General features: G+C 37.5%; 1 protein-coding gene across 50 annotated transcripts in view; it reads left to right on the forward strand.

Annotated features, from left to right (window-relative positions):
- Positions 1–24,041, forward strand: part of arvcfb (ARVCF delta catenin family member b) — a 206,360-nt gene that overhangs the window by 138,867 nt on the left and 43,452 nt on the right. For all 50 annotated transcript variants that reach the window (XM_084412992.1, XM_084412979.1, XM_084412981.1 and 47 more), the window contains 3 exons: positions 845–1,464; positions 13,979–14,481; positions 21,796–21,979. In XM_084412992.1, the coding sequence (XP_084269118.1) occupies positions 845–1,464; positions 13,979–14,481; positions 21,796–21,979 (1,307 nt within the window). The remainder of the gene's footprint in view (positions 1–844; positions 1,465–13,978; positions 14,482–21,795; positions 21,980–24,041) is intronic.

Consider the following 24,041-nt stretch of genomic DNA (forward strand, 5'->3'; position numbering starts at 1 on the left):
TTGAGGGTCAGAATTCTAGCTGATAGACAGGTGTTCAAATACTTATTTGCAGCTGTATCATACAAATAAATAGTTAAAAAATCATATATTGTGATTTCTGGATTTTTTTTGTTTTGATTATGTCTCTCACAGTGGACATGCACCTACGATGACAATTTCAGACCCCTCCATGATTTCCAAGTGGGAGAACTTGCAAAATAGCAGGGTGTTCAAATACTTATTTTCCTCACTGTATTTATTTATTTTGTTTTCCAAGATTATAACTGAAGAGAACTTCAGGTTGACAAGTGATGACAAGCTGAAAATTCCTGTAGCAGTAATGTAGCATTTAAAATGTTTTCTGTAACAAAACATACCCTTAGTCTCTTAGTTTAACTAGTAAATAAAGCTGGTCCTAGAAAAACTAAACTGATAGCAAAGTTTTCTTTATGATGAGAAACTTTGTAACGACTACTGAGAATGTTGTTGAAATGTGTCCATATATTTTCAGTTCCAGCTGTTTCATTACTGATGAACACAAAGCATTTTAAGGGACTGGAAAAGATCTTCAGTCATTTTACTGCTACTCAGCCAGCTCACAGTGTGACACCCACTTCCCTGCTGATGTTAGACCACTAAGTCAGTGTGCTACATTTCACTCATAAATGCCTGTGGTTGTTTTGGCTGCTATGATTTGAGCAATCTGACATAATGGCTTCATTTTGAATGGCCCTAATATCACATATATGCCCTGCATAAGGCATTTAAGACAGGGAACGACTCACTCTAGACTCACTCTGTATAAAAAGCACAAACCTTCACTTCTGACACAAACTGATTCTGTTGCATTTTTGCATCATCTTAGGTCACTAAGATGGTCAAGACAGTGACAACACGGACGGTTCGACAGGTGCCAATGGGTCCCGACGGTCTTCCTCTTCCAGAGGGCTCATCTCCACTGGGGAGCTACACCGACTCCATTGATCGGCGCTACATGAAGAACGGTGAGCGCTTCATCACACCCCAGGCCACTTCCACCCTCACACGCTCTTACAACAATTACAGCGACTCCTACAATGACACTCCAGACAGTCAGTTTCGCCATTACGGCCTTCACGATGGATATGGAGACATGCCCGAGAACTACGGAAGTCTCTCGCGCGGAGTCAACTACAGGCCCTATCGGCCGTACATGCCCACTGGTGGATACCGGCCGGAGAACAGCTACACTCTCCCCATCCGCAAGGAAGACTATGGCCATGTGGCCCAGCCTCAAGTCCCTATGGGAAGTAGCACCGTGGATCTTAATCGTTCTCAGCCTGAGCGCTTCCAACCTGAACCCTATGGCCTGGAAGATGACCGCCGCAGTCTCGGCCCAGACGACGAAGAGGCGTACGACCTAGAGCCTGATTATTCTACGGCTAACCGCCGCACGCTGCCCGGACGTACCATTCGAGAGCCGCTACGCAATGGCCCCCGTGTGAGGTAAGAATCATGCAGTTGATTTGGTTTGTTTGCTTGTGCTGCGGCTTTTTTGATGATTGTGAGCAGCTTTGATGTGATTGCCTATTGAAGGGATTCAAACGCTCCGGCCCTTGAGAAGCACATAGATGCAGGTTCTTTTTTCACATAATGGAAGGTTATTGCTAAGCAGAGCTATATCTCAATGGCAAGATATTAAGGAGCACTGATAAAATACATTAGTTTTGTGTACATAAAAAAAGTCTATATTTATTCATTAATTATAATAGTTTATAAAAATAAATAAATATTTTATTATTCTGTCTCATACTAATAAATGGCAGGATAGGTGGCATGAGACCAAATTATCAAAATGCTTATCCCTAATTAGTACAGTCTAACTAGGTAGAAATACATAAACAGTATTATATTATATTATATTAGTTTTTCTATAAATATAGTATTCTATAATTATATCAAACTATTATAAATTATTTTACATAAATTGTACATTTCATCTTTAAATATACATTTCAATTTATATTAATATTGTATTATTCTGTCTATTGTATTATTCTGTTTTCTGATACTGAAAATGGCATGATAAGTGGCATGAGACACTGACACTATCAAAGTGTTTATCCTTAACTGGTACAGTAAGATACTGGATGGATGAATGGATGGATGGAAGTGTTGAAACTAAAGATTGCATACATTTCTTCATTTTCATTCAGTTTTGCTAGCAGTGATTGATTTCCCTTATGGTCGATTACGTTTTTTAAAAAGTTTAATCTATCTTCAGAGAGATAAAAAGGAAAGGATGATGTTATCTTAAACTTTTTTTCCTTGTAATAATTCTCCAGTCAATATCAGCGCGGTAGCAGTTTTGACAGGGAGCATGTGTTGCAGAAACAGTTTCTTTTTAATTAGGGTACACAGACAGAGACACACACACACACACAGTAGGCAATCACTGTCACAAACTGCATACACAACTTTTTAGGCCACTTCCTGTTTTTCAGTCCATAATGTATTTGTGTACATCCAGAATTATGGTATAATTAGCAGAAATGTCACCCCTCTTATTCCAAAGCCTTGCATTTTGCATCCATCATTAGCATTCCCATAATAACAGATGTTGACAAAAATCTCACTAATGAATGTGTAAAACAAATATGTTAATTAGAGCTTATTGCTTGCAGTTTGGAATCGTGCAATTATAAAACAGCCAAAATTGCTACATTTAGCATAGAGATGGTTGCCAATGCCATGTTTCCATGGATTAGACCGTTACCATGCATTCAATTTGTTACCCAGATTCGAGGTCTCTTCTTAATCTCTCTCTTCTTTATCTTTCTCTATCTCGGTGGAGCTGTTGTTGTCAGGGTGATTAATAGTCTCTGGTGAACACTGCTAGACAAAGGGGGCGTCTCGTCTCCAGCCATATCTCTAATGGTTCTGATCCTCCCTGCACCTGCCACCAGTGCCACAGCAGAGCAGCCATAGGTCATCATACAGAAATCTCCCTGGAGACCACCAGGAACCACTTCCTCTATGTGCTCAAGCTGAAATGACATCGGTTTTATTGGCAGAAAGGGAAAAACATCCCATCCTTTTATCTAGAAGTTAAAATCTAGATTTTAGTGTAGTCACGGAGACTGAAAGTCTAGTCACGGAGACTGAAAAATTGTGAAAAGAGAAAAGAGTGGAATAGAGTTCTTATTTACAATCAGTCTGCATGGTTTTCACACATGTATTCTTCCTCTGATGTGGGCGGAATACCATACTAAAATACCCGAAATTTTTGTCAGTGTAGTCTGATTCCTGAAAAAATATATCTTGCGAGACAATTCTTTTTAGTGAATCAAAGACATGCAGCACAACCAGTCAAATTCCCGAACAAATTACTCTGATGAGTTGTTGGTTCTTTCTAGTGAATCAAACACACATAGCGCAACCAATGTAGTCCAATTCCTGAACAAATTATTCAAATGAGTCAGTTATTTTAGTGAATCAAACTCAATGCTAAACCAATGTAGTTGATTCCCATACAAATGACTCCGAGTTGTTTTTAGATTTTTAGTACATACACTGTGATTTGTTAGCTGGCCTAGTGTGTTGTGATTTAGCGTGTATTCGGGATATGTCCCACCCCTTACATAACCGTGAGCTCTACTCAAATGTAAATATTGACAATGGCATCAATTTCAAACCAATTAGATCCCGATTCAGCCCCTGATAATGTTAACAAACAAGAGGATTGTGCAGAACGGATTTCATGCACAGATTTCACAAGCACGGATTTCACAGGACAAGTGGTATGGTTTTTTTTGTTTTTTTTTTATTTGTTTTTTTTTATTTTTTATAGATATGATGTTATCCACCATTTAATCATATTTGTCAGAAAACTATGGTAATGCAAACAGAAATCTATCACACAATCATGGATAATTTTCCTAAGGAGCAGTGAACAGTCTTAAAAAACAAGAGCTTACAAAAGCTACAGTAAATACTACATCAATACTGTAATGTTAGTTTTCAGGCTAGCAGAGGCAAAGCTTTGCCCTTCGTTTACATCTATCATAGTAACTACATATAGCTTTTAATTGGAACTGTTAATAGAAAACACAACTACAAATAATAAAACATACAAGTTATGATCCATAAAAAACAGATTCTCCCGACAAAATGGCAATGGCTTCGTCTTTCAGGGGAGGCTTTTGTGTGTATAGCCTGCATTGTACTCTCTTCTGGAAGCTGTTCTCCGAAATATGTGTAGCACACAGACAAACGTTAAATAAAATATCTCCCTTTGGAGTGGCCTTTGACCTTTGTAGCCTTGCAGATCTTTTTTGTGCTCAAACAGCAACAATTACACACTAACTAGTGTTGAAAAGGTGAAAAAGCATAATATGACCCCTTTAAAAGTACTAAAAGAATCATTAAAGGGGTGGTTGATTATGATTTAACTTTTCTAACTTTAGTTAATGTGTAATGTTGCTGTTTGAGCATAAACAACATCTGCAAAGTTACAATGTTCAAAGTTCAGAGCAAAGGAAGATATTTGCTTTTAAAGAAATCGTTTTTTAAGGACTACAACAAACAGCTGGTAGGGACTACACTACATTCCTCCTGGGTTAGTGACATCTCTAACCCTAAAATTTACATAAACCCCTCCCCCGGGAACGTGATTTATAGGTTATCATGACAGAATATGCTAATCAATGACTAGAAGATAACTACACATAAGCTACATAAATTCATCTACTAACCATTCAGAAATGTCCTGTTGCATTCTACATGTTGTCACTTCTTCTTGAGTCTCTCCATCATTGTCTGACTCTGGTTTGAACATAAAAGGCTAAAAGTTTCTGATATTTTCAGTGCATGTCTGTGTGAGGTAAAAGGAAACAAGCTGTTGTAGCTCCGCCCCCTGTGCTGGATTTGCATTTAAAGGGACAGACAGAAAAACTGTGCGTTTTTGCTCACCCTCAAAAAGTGACAATATTAACATGCTATATAAAAATATCTGTGGGGTAATTTGAGCTAAAACTTCACATACACACTCTGGGGACATCAGAGACTTATTTTACATATTGTGAAAAGGGCATTATACCACCCCTTTAATTGAACCATTAAACATCATAAACTTTTCCCCACACTGTGTGACAATAGATGTAAACTAGAGTTATTTTTAAGTAAAATTTAACTCCAGGCATATTCAAAAATGTTATTGGTGTTTTTCAATTCAACATAAAGCCAATATATATATATGTAGATAGATAGATAGATAGATAGATAGATAGATAGATAGATAGATAGATAGATAGATAGATAGATATTTGGGGGGATTTGAAGTACTGTGTCTTACAGTATAACAGCAAAAGCAACTTTTTTATTGTGATTTAAAATCAATATAATTTATTTAATTGAAATAAAATGAAAGGTTTGAGTCTGTTTTCTCACTTGTTGTAGGTACAGAATCCACAAATAATTATTAATCCACAAGTAATTGCTCATTATAATGAGTAAATGAGCGATATCGCAGTACTGTGAGACTCTTGGAATAATATGAGACTCTTACAAATATGCTAATGTTTTCCCCTCTCTCTATTTGGAGGCAAAAGCATTTATCCCAAAAATCTAAACATAAATAATTCAGAGAAAGGACATGGCAGGAGAACAAAATGGATGTAGTAATGGGCACATAACTATGTGTTTTTTGCTGGCAACAAACAAACACTCACATTTTTGGAACATGAAGAACATTTACATTTGGCTAATTTTGGAGGCATAGTAGCTCCTGTTATAACTTCAGAGCATCACATCTAGTGGAAGCCCATCATGTGTAGTCAAAGTGCTTTTCATGTGTTATCAATACACTCCTACATACAATGGCGGCAATTTAAATGCAAATCTTGACATTCCCATCTCCCAGTCATCAGGATTTAGCATTCATCTGAACTGTCTAAATAATTTCAATTGGCAAAGCCCTCAATGTGCGTGTGTGTGTCTGTGTGTGTGAGAAAGAGAAGCAAAGAGATGAAACTACCTGTATAATGGCAATGGTAATGATGAATCATTTTGAGCCCTCTCATTGTCTCACAGTGATCTTTTCTTCTGGTCATATCCATTTTCAATCTGCACCTGACACCATTGCGGCATATTTTTAATGAGTTCTGGCAGAAGCTTTTTGGCAGAAAATAATTTTTGACTGAAATTCATTATTTATTCACCATGATGTTCTTTTGTGGAACAAAAAAAATATATATATTTTTTAAATATTTGTATGTTCTTGTCCCTACAATTATATTAATAGTTGCCATGGATGTTAATCAAAAAAGAAAAAAATCATGACATAAGCAGTCAAAATAGCTAATGGCATCATAGCTTTGTGTGAGGACCAAAATTAAATTTATCAAAAGATTCACTAATAATCTTCCTCTCCAGATAGCTGTTAACTCAAAAGCTGCTGCAAATGGGTCATTGAATCAATACTTTGAAAATTGATTCAAAAATCTTTTTGTCTCTCACAGAAAAAAATAACCAGGTTTGGAACATCATGATGATAAGTAGGTAATTATTCATGAACTGTTCTTTTAAGAGGTACCTACAGTATATACAAAACATGCTGTCTGGCAGTGATGCAGCAAAGCAGCTGTTTTTTTATTTTGGATTCAGCATCCACTCCTCCTTTTTATTTCTGGTTACATTCATAGCTTTGGCAGTCTATAGGAAAAACAGCAGAAGAAACTCTGCAGGTAACATCCTTATTACCACTCTTAATCAGTGTCTTCTGAGTTTGATTTTGCGACAGCTCTTAGCTTACCCTCTATTTTCTGTCGTAGAAGTTGTAGACGCAACACAATCTTTTCGATCTTAAACCTCTGGGGTCAGCGGAGGCGCTTAACCTTCTAGGGTTGGGCTAGAATTCTGATCCTTTGTTATTAGCGACACCGGTGGCCGTTAAGTGAACTGCAGCCAGCAACTTATTGCTCATACTTGCATTCCTGCACCCACTCCATAATGACGCAAGCTAGCCTCGGACGGCCAATTAGAGACTGAACGTGATTCAAGGCCCCGATATACTTACGCCAATGTTCTTGTTTGTTCTTCACTTGAAGTAAAAAGAAGTCGAAAATACTTTTGCAGTGTTATACTGTTGACGAACATGCTGAGAGTGACGTTTAGATGAATATGTAAATATGTTCTTTACGCTTTTCTCTCAACACAATAAATGTAAACGAAAATGTCAGCGGTAAGAAAACAGCAGTTAAGAAAGCATCAGATCATAGCGATGTGGATATGTTTGCACCAGCTCTGCAATTCACCAGCATCATGTCGACAGAGTAGGTAATAAAAATTACACTGTTATGATAGTTTGATTATAAAGTATAATTGAGATTTTAGTTTGAATTAATTCCTTTTCTTTGGATGACACATTGACATTACAGTACAGAATAGCCCTTTCAGCATTGTCCTGTACTTTGTATAAGCATTAATTTAATTCGTGTCATTGAACACAAGAGAGGCTTTCGGGAACGGGCGTAAAAGTCACATCCCTTTGATTTTCCCGGCAAAATGTCCCGAGTCATTACATGAAAATTCTTACATATAGCCCCTTTTAAGCTTAGCTTTGTGTGAAAAGGACTTAAAATAAGATGCTACTGCAGAGCTATTTTTAGTCCAGCGCCTAGCTTGACTGGTGGATGTGAGAAACGTCTCAGGCCCAGTCAAACAGCTCTCTGCTGTTTCTAGAATGCCCTGGAAAGACTTTAGTATAAGATGTTTTCCGGGTGTGAATAACGAGATGAGATGACTCCTGGCCTCAAAAACATAGCAATAAGGGTTGGAAGAGACGCTGCCAATAACTCACTCTGTAAATCGAATTATGTACTTGGTCATACACACCATCAAACATGAGTCATGCTGGTTAAGCCTGTGTGCCCTTTCTATATTAGTTGTTCTGGTTAATTATTTGCATCAGCATGAGTCTTGTTGGGAAGAATATTGAACTGTTTTAACTCAAGTAGAAATAACGTATCCTGAGCTGAGTGCCAGCCGTGTTAATGTTGGTTTGCTCCCTATGGGTCTTGCACTGGTCACCATTCAGACATTACGTCAGTTAATGATTGTTTCATCATTCTGAAACGGATGGCACTTGGATGGCTTTTCCAAAGCAATAAAACGCTTCCAAATTTATCATGTGGTCAGTAACCATTCTCTTAATTTGTATGAAATCTATCCATATGTTACAATAATAAAACAAATGGTGATGGTAATGAATACTGACCAGGGCTGCACATTGTAGCAGATGTTGCAAACTGATACTGAATTGAGAATTATGTCAAAATCCAGTAAGGTTGTTTGTCAGTAGTCAGTAAGGAAGTTTGTTCACTCAGTGGAGATACCACATGACCATTGCAATTTCTCCCTTTAGCTTTTCCACAAGTGGCTTGTCTCCTCATACTGTCTCTGATTATATTTGACTAAACATATAGAACTGTATTCTCTAAAAATAACAAATTAACTTAATTCAATTAAGGAAAACATTTCCACATGATTGCATTAAGCTTTTTTAATAACCAACAATTTATTTAAATTTATTTCCATCGTGTTGTACAAACTTCCCCATTAAAAAATTCCCATTAGATACAATGAAAGTGGAAAACACGCATACATTTGATTATGGCCATTGGCCAATAAAAATGATTTCTGTAATCTCAATGCAAATGAATTAAGTAAACGTCCATTTTTCAAATATAAACGTATTGCATGCAACCATAGTTCCAGTCTTCAGTGTCACATGATCCTTCAGAAATCATTCTAATATGCTGATTTGGTGCTCAATTGATTTGGTGCTTCATGGCCGTCTCTTTAAGATGTCAGATGGATGAACTGTTCATTTAAAGCTCTGCCATATAACAGCTTGCTGAGACTTCCTCACTCTGTAATGTGCCCCCAAATCACCTCCAAAGTTGCAGTACATAATTAACATAAAACTCTCATTAAAAGTGCATCCCGCACAACCGCCAACATTCTCAGCTGTGGCCCATTTTGTCGATTCACACATCAAAGACTTTGTTCACACTGTGCGTAAATCCGATTTGTTTTTCAAATCCAGTGTTTAGCACTGACTTTCTGCACTTTCTAAGTTTTCTCATTTTCTAAGTGATGAAGTCTGGTCCATTTGTTCATATATATATATATATATATATATAGATGAATTTGCAATGTGCTGTTCAGACTATAAACAAAGCCAAAGATTAAGATCTAACAAACATTTCCTCTGTGGATTCATGAATGCTGTCAGATTATAGTGATGTATCCATATTTGCACATATGGTCCTTAGTGCTTTGAATTTCTGGTGCACCTTGTTTTTTACTACTTAGAATGAGATGAGAACAGAAAATAAGCTAGAAATGGAGTGAGAGAAAGAGTGATGGTGAGTAAGTGTCACAGGGGTTTAATATTTCTATGCCAATTTAGGAGTAGCACCACAGGGACATCTCTGTTTTGGTCACACTGATAATGAAGCATGCTGAGACTCCTATCTGAGATTGATGTAACCTCCCTGTTGTGTACAGTACAGCCCTAGACATGTTATTTCCAACTTCTGCTCTGTAGAGGAAAAGAACTGTTAGAGTAAAATATCATGGCTCATGTGAGCCTCCAGCTACCTGCTTTCTGAACATAGCTGCAGAATAGAAAGAATGTTCATGTAAATAAAAGTTATTATACATTTATACATATATAGTGATGTAATATGGGTTGGTTCTTTTTGAATAACAAACAAAATCGGTTTCTAATTTATTCATTATTTGAATTTGTTGGATGTGTAACGGTTATTGAATATGCAGCCTCAAGCCTATAACGCAACACTTTAGACTTAGAAATGTGATTATAGTGAAAATACCAAGCAGACATGTCTTATATGTCTTACATGTTTTAAATACATAGTTGACCTCAACTAATAATATTTCATAATAATAATATTATTATTATTATATAATTGATCATAAGTAATATTTGACATTGACTTAGTATAACTGCTGATTCAGCTTATCAGTATAATTGAAATCTATCAATTTATTATAGGCTTTAAAAATAACAACTTTTAATTTAAGTGAATGTAAAACAGTCTCCACATAAATCCATTATAATAAATGTCACATTTACCTGTGCCCTTCGGTATATCATGGCTCAATTCTTTCTATTAGCCCAGTCAGACCAGTCCAGATTTTTACTTGCCCTGTCAAAATGCACAAAAAAAACAGTGCTTTAAGATTTTTAGGTAGGTCTAACAGGTCAGATATATACAGAAATGTAATAAAGTTATCAAACACTTCACAGTCTTCACTGCATAAATTATAAATTAAATATAGATTATTCCTTATTAAAGCTACAAAAGTTATTCTGTCAAAAGCAGTAAGTGAGTGAGTTGTCTTTTGTTCTTTGATTATCTTTAATGACAGACAGCAGCAGGTTTATCACGCTGCTGTCACTTTAAGACCTGCCGCACCACACATGATGTGGATCTGATGCGCATCCCATTTTATAACAACTCTTTACGTTCATTTAATACCTGGTACACATTGTACGATTTTGGGCTGTCCCAGACGAAAGATGACCAATCGTGGCAATTTCTGTGGTTGTGGCTCCTCGACGATGGTAAAGTCAGAGAGGTTCAAGGATGGTTGTTGTCACTGTTTTGTGAACAAAGATAGCCTGCGATAATTTTTTGACAGTGTAAGAAATTTAGCATGATTATCTTACAGTTTGCTTGCTGCTACAACCTATGTCTACTGACTAGCCAATAAAAATGCAACATGAAATGACGTAATGATCAACAGGACATGGCGCTGAAGCTTAAAACTACTTATCTCAAGCTCCATTTACAAAATTGGTGTGCCAATCCTGGTATCCTCAAAGTGTGATTCATTTTGCTCTATTTGTTTGCCACTAGCGCATGCTGATGACGTTTTGTTCATCGTACATTCTACATACATGTCCTACCCAAGTTTATTAGATCCATGTCCCAGTCAGTCTGACACAGACGCAAGTTAGTGCATGTTAATTTTGTCGGTATGTATATATAATATGACCTCATACACTACCGTTTCACTTTTACTGTGAGTTTTGCTTTGCTGAGCATTTTTGTGAGCATCTTTGCTGAATAAAATTATTCATTTATTTAAAAAAAATCTTACTGAAATCACCTAGTGTACACCGTATATTTTATGTTTTTCTTTAGAAGTTAAAACCCTGAAAAACTTCAGGGTTTGTGTGATGCCTCAGAGAAATGAAAATCTCTTGCTAGCTGTGGATTAGTGGGTCAGTGTTTTGGAAATGAGAGGTCTCAACCCCACATACAGCACATTTTGGTCAGTTTCAGCTCAGTTTAATGAAGTGATACAACAGCTAATTTCCAGGGTGCCTGAAGTACCAGGAAATGTTCCCATTGATCATTGGTTTGCAAACAGTATTTTTAATGTATAGTGCTCTTCACAGTTGGCTAAATGGTTATTCCATGTTGTGTTTTTTCCTTTCCATGTTGGGCTTTTATGTCTTACTTTTATTGCTCTTTCCAAGGCAGCTTCAGATATTAAAAACATGAAATGACAACCCTCTACAATGAAGGAAATCACTTGCATATGCGAGCCAATTTCACAAGAGACGACAAAAAATGTAATTAATTTGCCAATGGCTTGTAAATTGTACCATTCCAGTCGCCTGTAATTGAGTTAGAGGCACAACAAAAATAAGTTTAGCACAGATATAATTTCATTGCCTACTGAGCTTTATGTGCCGTCGCTTGGCTTTGGTCAGTCACTTTGGTGTTGCTTTCTCTCACACACGTGTTTTCACCGTGAGAGAAAGAGAGAGCACATGCAGGGCTTGTTGACTGAACTGTCACTGTCTCAATCAGACCAGTGCTGTGTCGTCATAAAAGTTGAACATTTGCATGCTTTTTTAAGCCTTGCCAATTTAAACATTCAAGCGCAAGAAGAAGCGAAAGGTAACGCACGCTGTGTGAGAAGTTTTGTGTGCGCAAACTGCACATCCGAAGCACGCGCCCAGAAAACAGCATCTGACAGCATGTGAATACTTAATCAATCTCTCTTCCAAGTCTCCTTGCGTTTGAACGGACAATTTAACACAAAATGATGTCTTGGCGTATAGTATCCTAGTAAACGTAGTCAGTTATGTCTTAAGTGAACGTAAAAAGTTGAGAAAGAAAAAGCATTTGTACACTATCAGTTTATTGGATCTGTGCATTGTCTTAAAGTGACAGCAGCATAATATTCCTGCTACTGTCTGTATTTAATGTTAATCAAACAACAGACTCACTGCAAAAAAATCACTCAATGCTCTTGACTAAATAACTTTTGTAACTTTAATAAAGATTAATCTATATTTAATTTATACAGTGAAGATTATGCAGTGTTATTTTATATTTGATGAGGCTACATTATTCCATTTCTTTACCTAATCTACAGAAATGCACACTGATTATTTCATTTCCTATCCCAACATATTGATTGCTTGCTAATGACTAAAGAGGAGGCTCTCAGAAAAGTCCAGAGCAAGGATTCTCCCAGTGGGAGTGCTGCTGTACTACACTGTCCTGTATTCAGATTATTACTTCTAGGAAAGCCTTTCGTCGCTCCCTATCCATCTGTCTCTCTCTCTCTCTCTCTCTCTCTCTCTCTCTCTCTCTCTCTCTCTCTCTCTCTCTCTCTCTCTCTCTCTCTCTCTCTCTCTCTCGTTTCCAGTCTGTTCTATATTTGCTCTGGGCCCTGCAGGCTCTCTGTTTTCCCTCATGCTGTATCCCATCCATCAGTATTTAAAGAAAGAACATCACTGTGTCCTGACAGACATAATTATTAAGAAAATAGCAGCAGTTTTTCTTATTGACGAGTGCTGTGGATTCTTTAACACCATGGTAAATAACTAAAACAATCACTTTTTTTCTCTGTCTCTGTCTTACTAAAGCTGGGGACACACTTAACAACTGTAAGGCTGAATGTAATTTGATACTTATTGAAACTTGAACATTCTATATAAGTTGTGAAAATAACAATTTATATGATTATAAAATATCCCTTTTTTTCAGTAAGGATGCTATAAATTGATTAAATGTAAAAGTAGCAGAAAAAATTATCACAATTTCCACAAAAATATTAAAGCAACACTAAGGAAATTTTTTTACCTTAAAATAATGTTTCCAAAATCGTATCAGTGGTTCATCAAGTCGTAACAGGGTGAAAGGCACTTCTGGATTCGCTTTGCAGCCCTATATCTGATATAACCACACTATGCAAGTTTGTCAAACCGGGTCGCGTTTCTGTAGTTCGAATGAGACATAAGAAAACTACAAATTTGACTTGCTTTACGTCAAGCGTTACAATAGTCATTATTTAGTTTTTCTTCGTTTCTGATGTCGCAATACATCATACTTTCATGAAATCATGCATCATACTCTACCTTGTCTGTGGACATCGTTCATTCCAAAGCCGGTGCTGGATAAACAGCGAGCGTGCGTGCGACAGTAGCTGCGGGCGGAGAAATTATTTACGACAGCGGTAATGGACAATTCCGCTTCCAACCTGTAGGGCGACCGAAGAGGAAAAGTTCCTTGGTGTTGCTTTAAGTAGCACAACCTTTTTCACATGTGCTTTTTTCAGAGCTGAAATCTCAGGCCCGGATCACACAGAACACGTTTTTGCGGAGTCTAGGGATCCATTTTTTTAAACGTTGAACTTCTTTGCATTTTTAGAATACGGTGTCATGAGCAAGTTGCTGCAAAAGATGTGGGGTGAGCGCAATGATTAAAGATGTCCATCTAGCGCATTTATATTGAAAAACAATGGAAAAGTAGCACAGTGGAATGCAAAACGCATTCTGTGTAAACAGCCCTTACACTATATAATTTAACATTCAGAGTTTTCCACTCTTTTCACTCTTTTTTTTTTTTTTATGGCTGATGTTAATCCCATTGGTTGACTGTCTCTCTCTTTACCTTCTTCGTCACAGAGGCTACGAGGACCCCATAGAGGCTGAATTAATCGACGAAAGACACCCCTACATCCATGGCATGTTCCCGGCACCTCTTGCCCAACCCGAGAGGGGCAGCATGGCCAGTCTTGACCGCATGGGGGGCCGTCGCTCCCCCTCGATTGACAGCATCCGCAAAGATCCGCGCTGGAGGGACCCCGACTTGCCTGAGGTCATCGCCATGCTTGGTCACCCCATCGATCCGGTCAAGTCCAACGCCGCCGCCTACCTGCAGCATCTCTGCTATGAGAACGACAAGATAAAGAAGGATGTCAGGCAGCTGAAGGGGATCCCAGTGCTGGTGAGCTTGCTGGACCACCCTAAAGCTGAAGTTCATCGCAAGGCCTGTGGAGCTCTGAGAAACATCTCCTATGGCAAGGACCACGATAACAAGGTAGCCATCAAGAGCTGTGATGGGATTCCTGCTCTCATCCGCTTGCTGAGGAAAACCAATGACATGGAAGTTCGGGAACTCATCACAGGTATGATATGATAATCTTCAGCTGCGCCATTACATACTGGAATTTAGCACTGTGACCGTAAAAAAATATATTGTAAAATAGGTTGTATAGGGGCGTTGTGCACTTCATTTTGTAGTTTTCTTTTTGGGTCATAATTTTTGGTGTTATTAATAAGACATGACCAACGAAAGTTAAAAGTAGTAGTTCAAGTGTAAGACGTGTTTGTCTGGTAGAATAGTTTTTGTTTAGAGTTGATTGAACTGACCAAGACATGTGAATGTTTGACTTCTGCCACAGCATTTTGTGCAAACTTAGTTTTTATGTCCTGCAACTTACAGTAACTATTAAAGATAGATGCATTTATTTGACCAAAAATACAGTAAAAACAGTGATATTGTGAAATATTTTTTTCATTCCAGGAAAATATACTTTTTTAATGTACAATGTAATTTATTCCTGTGCTGGCTGAATTTTCAGCAGACATTACTCCAGTCTTCAGTGTCACATGATCCATCAGAAATCATTCTAATATGCTGATATGCTGCTCAAATAACATTTATTATCAGTGTTCAAAACGGTTAGACTGTTTTTGAGGAAACTGTAAAAAAAAAAAATCAGGAAAGCTCAAAAGAACAGAATTTATTTAAAACTAATTTTGTGTAACAGTGTAAAAGTTTGTCAGTTTTAATCATTTAATCGCTACAAATTGTCACTTCTGACCACTATAAACTGAAATTTTAGAGGGGAATGTTTATGGTGGATACGGTGCGTGTCGAAATTCAATTCCAGATAAATCAGGCTTTACCCTGTAAATAAAAGTAATATTCAGGCCAATGACAAAAATAACCTTCCATCTTTTTAGCTTGTTCGTCCTAAATCTTCTATGATTCATTCATTTGTATTTTTCTCATTTTATCTAGTCATGCTTGGCAAGCATCCTTCTAATACTAGCCACAGGCCTCTCGCCAAGTTTTCACGTTTAAACACCAAATGAGTCCAGACTGATGTTGACTGAATCCAGGTCAGTCTTTCAGCGGGACTGCAGAGCAGAGTCTTGCATGTCACTGTACACTCTGAGGTTTATGTGTCTCCTTCTGGGACCTTAATCCCACGACCTGACATACATTTACTATATCGTGGAGAACGCAAAAGAGATTCGGCTTCAGACCGAACACACACAAAACACAGGGGCCAAAGAAGCGTGTTTGCATGCATAGATATGTATTACTGGAAGAGGGAATTAATATCACTGACAGACAGTGAGTGATTTACAAAAAGAATAATACAAGTTTGTATGAAATAGTTACACTATGCCATTCAAAAGTTTAGAATCTAATATGATTGTTTCACATTTTTGAAAGAAGTCTCTTCTGCTCACCAAGGCTGCATTTATTTGATCAAAAATAAATATTAATATTATGAAAAATGAATTATTAATTAATGTATTTAAACGGTTTTGATATATTTTAAAATGTAATTTTTTCATATGATGGCGCAACTGAATTTTCAGAAATTTGTTATTAATATCAATGTTGAAAACAGTTGTGCTGCTTATTATTTTTGTGGTAGCCATGATAAAAAAAAAATCAGGATTCTTTGATGAATAGAAAGTTCAAAAGAACAGCGCTTATTTGAAATAGAAATCTTTTGTACCATTATAAATGTATTTACGGTCACCTTTGATCAATTAAATGCGTCCTTGCTGAATAATCTTTTCTTTTCTTTTTTCTTTTACTAAAAAACTTTTGAACGGTGGTGTATTGTATATGCTTTTAAAAGTGCCGATTTTTCCTCTACTAGGGTTGGTGAATCTACTGAAAGAGAAAGTCTTTCTCATAATGACATTGACTGATGCTTCTCCAGACCAGACATTCAGCTTTTTCACAAACCACACAAAAAGTTTCTGGTGTGTGAAATACCTGAGTGAATCCTTGTATTGCTGGAGTGTGAAAGTGACGTATAAAGGCCTCAATGATTATCTTTACAGCACAGTGTTGCTTTCAGTCTTTCAGTTAAAAATAGCTTCTCTTCTACAGGATGGAGGGAATATAGTGTGTTAGTTCCAAACCGAGCCCTGGAGAGCCGTATGGTTTATCTGCAAGGCCCCTATGAAAACACTGCTCTCACAATGGTCTTTCACCAGCCTGGAAAATCAGGAATGTTTTTCTACAATTAAAAATAATTGCAGGACTTTAAAAATAGGTTCACCGTGTGCTCTTGAATCTCATGGTTGGTACCCCTGTATTGTCAGCAGCACCATTTGCACCCTTATCCAAGAACCTCATTGTGTGGATATTGCTAGTACTTTTTTCTTTCTGCTTAGAATTTTTCATTACCTTTTCCACTTTTCAGCATTATTTTTAATTAAACTGTCCGTTTTAATTTGGTGACCCTGTGTCAAATGTTCTTCATGTGCTTTGAATATTTAGCAGCTCGTATTAATATCTTTATATTAAGGTGGTCAAGACTGATACAACTTCAAAGCAGTATATTTCCTTTTCAGAGCTCTCTATCTTAAATGTTAAAACTTGTCGTTTGAACTAATTTATCATTTAATTACAACTGAACAGCTACAGCAGTATGTTTATACCAGTGGCTGTGAAGCATTGCTTCCTTGTCTGCGTTCTTTTCTGTTTGTATGTGACGCAACTCTCCAACTTGCTCTAATTCTATACTCTATTTCTCTTTATTTTTTCTCTGTTTTGCCCTGATTGCAGACAGTATCTAGCTGAAACAGATTTAGGGCCCTATCTTGCACCCAGCGCAATTGACTTTGTACACCGACGCATGTATCATTCCTATTTTGCACCTGCGCACAGCGGACTTTTCCCTCCACAGACGCACGTCGGTAAACTAGGAAATACACTTGCGCTCCCAGGGGCGGTTCAGCGCAAAGAGGAGGCGTGTTCCGGCGCAAACGTTCCCTGATGCTATTTTGCAGGTTTAGAAAACAATTCTGCCACAGACCAGGTAAAACCTAGTTTAAAGTCAGTGGCGCGTTGCACATGTTATTCATATGCTATTTTAAGGGTGCATGCATGGCCATAATCAATGTAGCGTGTGCACAACGCGCATGCACTTTGATTCTCTCATCTACACAGAAGCAGCAGTTTTCATTTTTACAAATCATACATTATTACAATAGATAGATAGATAGATAGATAGATATACAATTTATCATAAAAGCATACATCTAGCTTACACATTTACCCAAATTATCATACGCCTGTTTAACCGAAGTTAATTTGGGTGGGTTTCTCAATCCCCAATGTAACTTCTCTCTCTTTTACGGCCGTGATGAGAGCGTTGCTCTCCTTGGCTGTGAACCGCTGCTGGCGTGCGCCTGGCAAATCCGCCGTTACAATAGCAATCCGCCATGGAAAAAGCACGTCTGCTCTTAAAAGGAATGTGAGATGTCGCTCTGATTGGTTTATTTCACGTTACGCCCAAACCACACCTATGAATAATGAAGCTACTTCAGACCAACCCATTTTAGATTTGCGTCGGGCGCAAGAGTCATTTATCCCGCCGGTATAATAGCAACAGCGCCCAAGATCCGCCCACAAAGTTACTTGCGTTTCGCGCTTGATACTTGCGTTTCAGATCGTTAAAATAGGGCCCTTAAAGGAGAAGTTCACTTTCAAAAAAACTTTTGCTGATAATTTACTCACCCCCATGTCATCCAAGATGTCCATGTCTTTCTTTCTTCAGTCGCAAAGAAATTAAGGTTTTTGATGAAAACATTCCAGGATTTCCCCCCATGTAATGGATTCTATTGGGACCCAAACGGTAGAAGGTCCAAATGACAGTTTAAGTGCAGCTTCAAAGGGCTTTAAACGATACCAGATGATGAATAAGGGTCTTATCTAGCGAAACGATCGGTCATTTCCAAAATAAATAAAAAAGTTTAAGTTTTATAAGCACAAATGTTCGCCTTGCTCTGTTCTGTGATGCGCGTTCGTGACGTCACGTAATACGCAATTACGTTGAAAAGGTCACGCTTGAAAAATTTCTGTCCTGAAGAAAATGTTCTTTTTGGCTTTTTAATATTAAAACACCCAGGATACGCACACGAAATGGGCATTTTAAACGATAAACTGACACAAATACATTTGAAAATGTGTATATGGTCCTCCTCCTGCACATTTGTAAACACGTCAAGCGTGACCTTTTCAACGTAATTGCGTATTACGTGACGTCACGAACGCGCATCACAGAACAGAGCAAGGCGAGCGTTTGTGCTTATAAAACTTAAACTTTTTTATTTATTTTGGAAATGACCGATCGTTTCGCTAGATAAGACCCTTATTCATCGTCTGGTATCGTTTAAAGCCCTTTGAAGCTGCACTTAAACTGTCATTTGGACCTTCTACCGTTTGGGTCCCAATAGAATCCATTACATGGGGGGAAATCCTGGAATGTTTTCATCAAAAACCTTAATTTCTTTGCGACTGAAGAAAGAAAGACATGGACATCTTGGATGACATGGGGGTGAGTAAATTATCAGCAAAAGTTTTTTTGAAAGTGAACTTCTCCTTTAAACTGTAGTTCCTCATTCCGTAACCCATGGTAATGTTCAGCTACTTTTTCTGCTAGTTTCATCATTACGCCAGTAGGTGGCGACAAGTGACTACCTTTATGAGGGAGTCCGCAAATCATTGTCATTCGATTTGTTCACAACTCTGATTCATTCAGGAATGAAGCAAGTGACTTTCACACAAATTTGTCACTTGATAGAACATGAACAGGTTGTGTGATGCGTTCTCATCCTCGAAAAATTTACACAAAACTGTGGAAGGTAAAATAAATATTATCTAAATTACATTAAGTAAAGCCATTTAGAAACCAATAATAATAACTAAATGATTGATTTTGATGACTTTTGTGCTATAAACCAATTTGATACTGTGTTGGATATCACAGATGGAATGATTCCTTGTTCAATACTGTTTGTGTCATTTCACCTAATGATATTTTTTAAAGGATATGTAAGGACATTAGAAAAGGCCACTAAACGTAGCTTACAAAATTACATTTGTTCAGAAATTCCAGAAGTCCAGAGTATGGTGGCATTTCTGAGATGATTACCTCGTTTACCCTTCTTCCTGTTTCTTTCCCTGTGACTCGGATGTCCAATCAGTGTATGATGAATGGCAGGGGGCAGGATGGGACTGTAATAACCCTAAGTGAATGGCCTGTTAGAACAGCATGTCTGCTGCTCCCAGGAAATTGAATTAGCTGGGAGGCTCCAATGACAAGCAGGAAGGAGTAAACTCAATCAGGCTGCACCTTTTGCGAGGTTCAGCTTCCTTCATGTGGGTTTCATTGGCTCCTTTTTGTATTAGATTTGTGGGATATCCAGGAACCTGCAAGAGATGGCAGGGGCACCAAACAGAAACGACACCAGATTACATAGTTTTTACCACTATATTGTGTGTGTGTGTGTGTGTGTGTGTGTGTGTGTGTGTGTGTGTGTGTGTGTTTGAACAATTAGTATTAATATATTATTATTTTGTATAAATATACACAAATGAGCCAAAACATTATGACCACCTATCTAATATGCTGTTGGTCCTCCACGTGCTGCCAAACCAGCGCCGACCCACCGAGGCATGGACTCTACAAGACCCCTTAAGATGTCCTGTGGTATCTGGCACCAAGGCATTAGCAGCAGATCCTTCAAATCCTGTAGGTTGCGAGGTGGAGCCGCCGTGGATCGAACTTATTGTTCCAGAATATCCCATAGATGTTCAATTGGATTGAGATCTGTGGAATTTGGAGGCCAGGGCAACACCTTGAACTCTTCGTCATGTTCCTCTCAAACCATTCCAGATTCAGATCTTTATTCCTGCCAATTTCTCCTGCATCCAACATGTTGATTACGAGAACTGATTTTTTGCTTACTATTTAATCTAGTACCCAGACCTTAATATGTGGCCTTGTTAGGAGATGATCAGCGATGTTCGCTTCACCTGTGACTAGTCATAATGTTTTGGCTCATCATTATATGTTATTATATGGTATGGTAAATAATGGTAAATTCAAGGTATAAAATGTATGACAAAGTCAATTGGCTACAATTTGCAGGAGCTAATTTATTTGACCAAGCATGCAGTAAAAACAGTAATATTGTGAAATATTATTATAATATAAAATGACTGTTTTGTTCATGCATTTTAAAATGTAATTTATTCATTTTCCTGTGAGTAATTTCTTAATTTCTTAAAAGTAATTTCTGACTGTGTCCGTGTACATGATTGTAATCACTGGTTAAAAAGGCCTTTGAGTGCTCCAGCTTGCTCCAGTTGTCTGCCTCCTATTAAAGCCAATGAAGTGAAGTTAATCAGCATGTGCTATGTATAGACCTCTACATCTCCTCTGACTACAAGCCTATCTGACTCAATACCACATGCACGAGCGCATGAGCTGGCCGGTAATGATCCATGCTCCTTAATGTTCCACTTTACCAAGTAGATATTCCCAGGTACAGCAAGGGCCATGTGTACGGCATCTGTTACCTGGGCTTTAACCAGGGTCTAATGGCTATTCAGCACCTAAGAGGTGATGGCAATGAAGCCTCCTTGCAGATGGCAGTACAAATTTGGTTATTATTAGAGGGTAAATAGATTTATTTTGGGGGCTGAAAGAACCCGAGCCCTCATTACAGAGATCTATGACATGTTTATAGACCTCTTGTCTCCTATTGTAGTTTTTGTCTGCAGAAATGGAACTGGAAGTAATTGCAGGGTGAGAAGAATGATGATGTGTATGAAGGGCAGGAAAATAGATTTAGAGTTGTATCAGGATGTATATTTGTATGAGTTCGTAGTCAGCTGTGTAAACACTTGCCATTTCTGTTTTAGCGAAAATGCCCTCCGGTCCAGGGACTTCATTTTTGCTAACCCAAGAGAAGACAGTTTATTTATCCACTCTACATTTCCAAGGGTTGCAGTAGCTGAAAGTTGCTTGCCAAGTTAACAAAACAAAGGCTAGTCTTAACTGTAGGCGTATATACGTCTACTGGCTTATAGAACAAGCTTCTGTTTTATTGTCTAGAAAACAACAGCCTGGCCGCTTCACATTGTTTACTCTGAGAAATTTTTCTCAAACTTTACTTCTCCTTACCACTTTTTCCTTTCCAATCCTTCTTCTGTAATGGAGGTTCCTGTCGGTAAACTCTGAATCGATGCTTTCATAATGTGTGGTGCATGTCAACAGATCTAGCAGCAGTGCCACTTTTTGTTTGTAGCTCTTGTGTCATGTTAAGAGATGTAACAGATCCTGTTTTCTCATTTCGCTCTCCTGCTTCTTTTCTCATCTCATTGCACCTGTTAGGAACACTTTGGAACTTGTCCTCCTATGAGCCACTGAAGATGGTGATAATTAACCACGGGCTTCAGACGATGACTAATGAGGTCATCATCCCTCATTCGGGCTGGGAACACGAGCCGAACGAGGACTCAAAGCCACGAGATGCAGAGTGGACCACGGTCTTCAAGAACACATCTGGATGTCTTAGGTACACTGGTCTGATTGACAGCCTCTTCACCATCCTCGTCAGCTGACCTAGAACAATGTCAATGAATCCTATTAGTCTTTTAGTTTTTGCAAGTTTCTGCAAAGCCTTTGATTAGTCTATGCTAATTGGATTGCTAAAAGGTTTTACATGAACAAAAGAAATTAATTTGTGTTTAAGATGGTCTGTCTCTCTCAGTGGTATTTTAGTATTATTTATATACTAATATAGTATTTATTAATATTTTGAATTAGCTTTTATTTTTATATTTTCAGTTTTCATTTGAATTTTACTTTACAGTAAGGTTTCATGTGTTAATATTAATTAACTACATTAATTAACTCTACTAACAATGAACTCTACAACATTTATTTATATTAATGTTAATCTCATTATTTACTAATACATTTCTAAGATCAAAACTTGCATTTGTTAACATTAGTTAATGCAGTCAGCGCGCCGACATGTAGCGCCGTTGCGCTCGGGCGGCCCGAGTTCGAGTCCCGACTCGTGGACCTTTCCCGATCTCGTCCCCCATCTCTCTCCCACCTTGCTTTCTGTCCACTCTATACTGTCCTGTCACAATAAAAAAAAGGCAAAAATCACCAAAAAAACTATATAATAAAAAATAAAATAAAAACATTAGTTAATGCACTGTAAAACATGAATTTTAACATAAAAAAATATTTTGTTCATTGTTAGTTCATGTTAGTTAATGCATTTAATGTTAACAACTGATACCTTATTGTAAAGTGTTAACAGTTTTGTTTAGTAATTCCTTAGCATTTAGCATTTTTATTATTTTCTGAGTTTTTTTTTTTTTCTGTTACACTACTCGTTATATCACTTTTCCGTTATACCCCACAAAATTGGACAGAATCATAATTTCTATTCATTTTCTTCTAAATGATTTGATCTGGTGAACATATTAGTGGCTTCTAAAACTGTCTCTGTGTTTTCACTTCCACAATTGCTGTTAGAGTCAGCATAACATCATTAACTGCACTCTGTCACAACTCTCACTCTCTCAACTCTCACTCTGTCACAACTCTCACTCATATCACTCATATTATGTGTTCATAACCATATGTGTTCATAAAGTCTCTTCCGATGACGAAGTTCCACTACACTTTCGTTTTCTTTTCGGTGCATACTAACCCAGAGAAACATTTCATGAAACATGAAGCTAATAAAAATACGATTACGACAAGCAGCATATGATTTGTATGTGATTTTCATGTAATTTGGGCTATTTTTATAAGAATAGAGGATGTTTACATGAGAAATGCTAAGCAGGTGTAGTAAATAACTTATTCTAAAATGCTACAAATAAAGAAAATTCTCATCATTTGACCAAAATCCACGTTAGATCGCAATCGGAAGTTATTACAAACAACCGAGGGTATTTTACAGTGAGTTTTGAGTAAAAGCATGGTATTAATCTCATGAATTGTCATGTGTAGATAGATGCTAATTGTAGCTATAATTCACCTGTTACCCAGATACAGTTATATTTCATGATGAATGCTGTCAAAAGAATAAACAGAAGTTGGAGAATGCGCAAGACATGTAATGCCAGAGCAAAGTAATGCAACAACTTACATTTGACAACGGCATTCTTGTCATCTTTTCTCCCTATAAAATCGAAGTAATGTCAATATTTCCAGCCGCTGAATGTAAGATTTTCCATATTCCAAGCTAGCTTGCTGCAGTGGTGACATCATGTGCACGTGTGAGTTGTGAAGACTATGTAAATGAATCTAGGAATGATTTGATTTCAAATCAGTAGTGTTTGAAGCAACAAAAATTACATGGTAATGAGCTATTTTAATGGATGGTAACTGTAATACTATTACTGAAATCATTAGTAATTTGTTACACTACTGATGACTGCAGAAAGTTATTATGGTAATGCTTTACTGCCCAACACTGATTATAACTAGATATAGTTCCTGTGTTCTAGGGGTAAAAGAGCCAATATAAATGTTCAGCTTTGAGAAGATGATCGTTTTTGTCCATGGGAACAGCAGTTAAAATACCAGTGTTGGGAAGGTTACTTTGGAAA

Source organism: Rutilus rutilus (assembly GCF_951802725.1).
Source record: "Rutilus rutilus genome assembly, chromosome: 7".
NCBI classification, from domain to species: Eukaryota; Metazoa; Chordata; class Actinopteri; order Cypriniformes; family Leuciscidae; genus Rutilus; species Rutilus rutilus.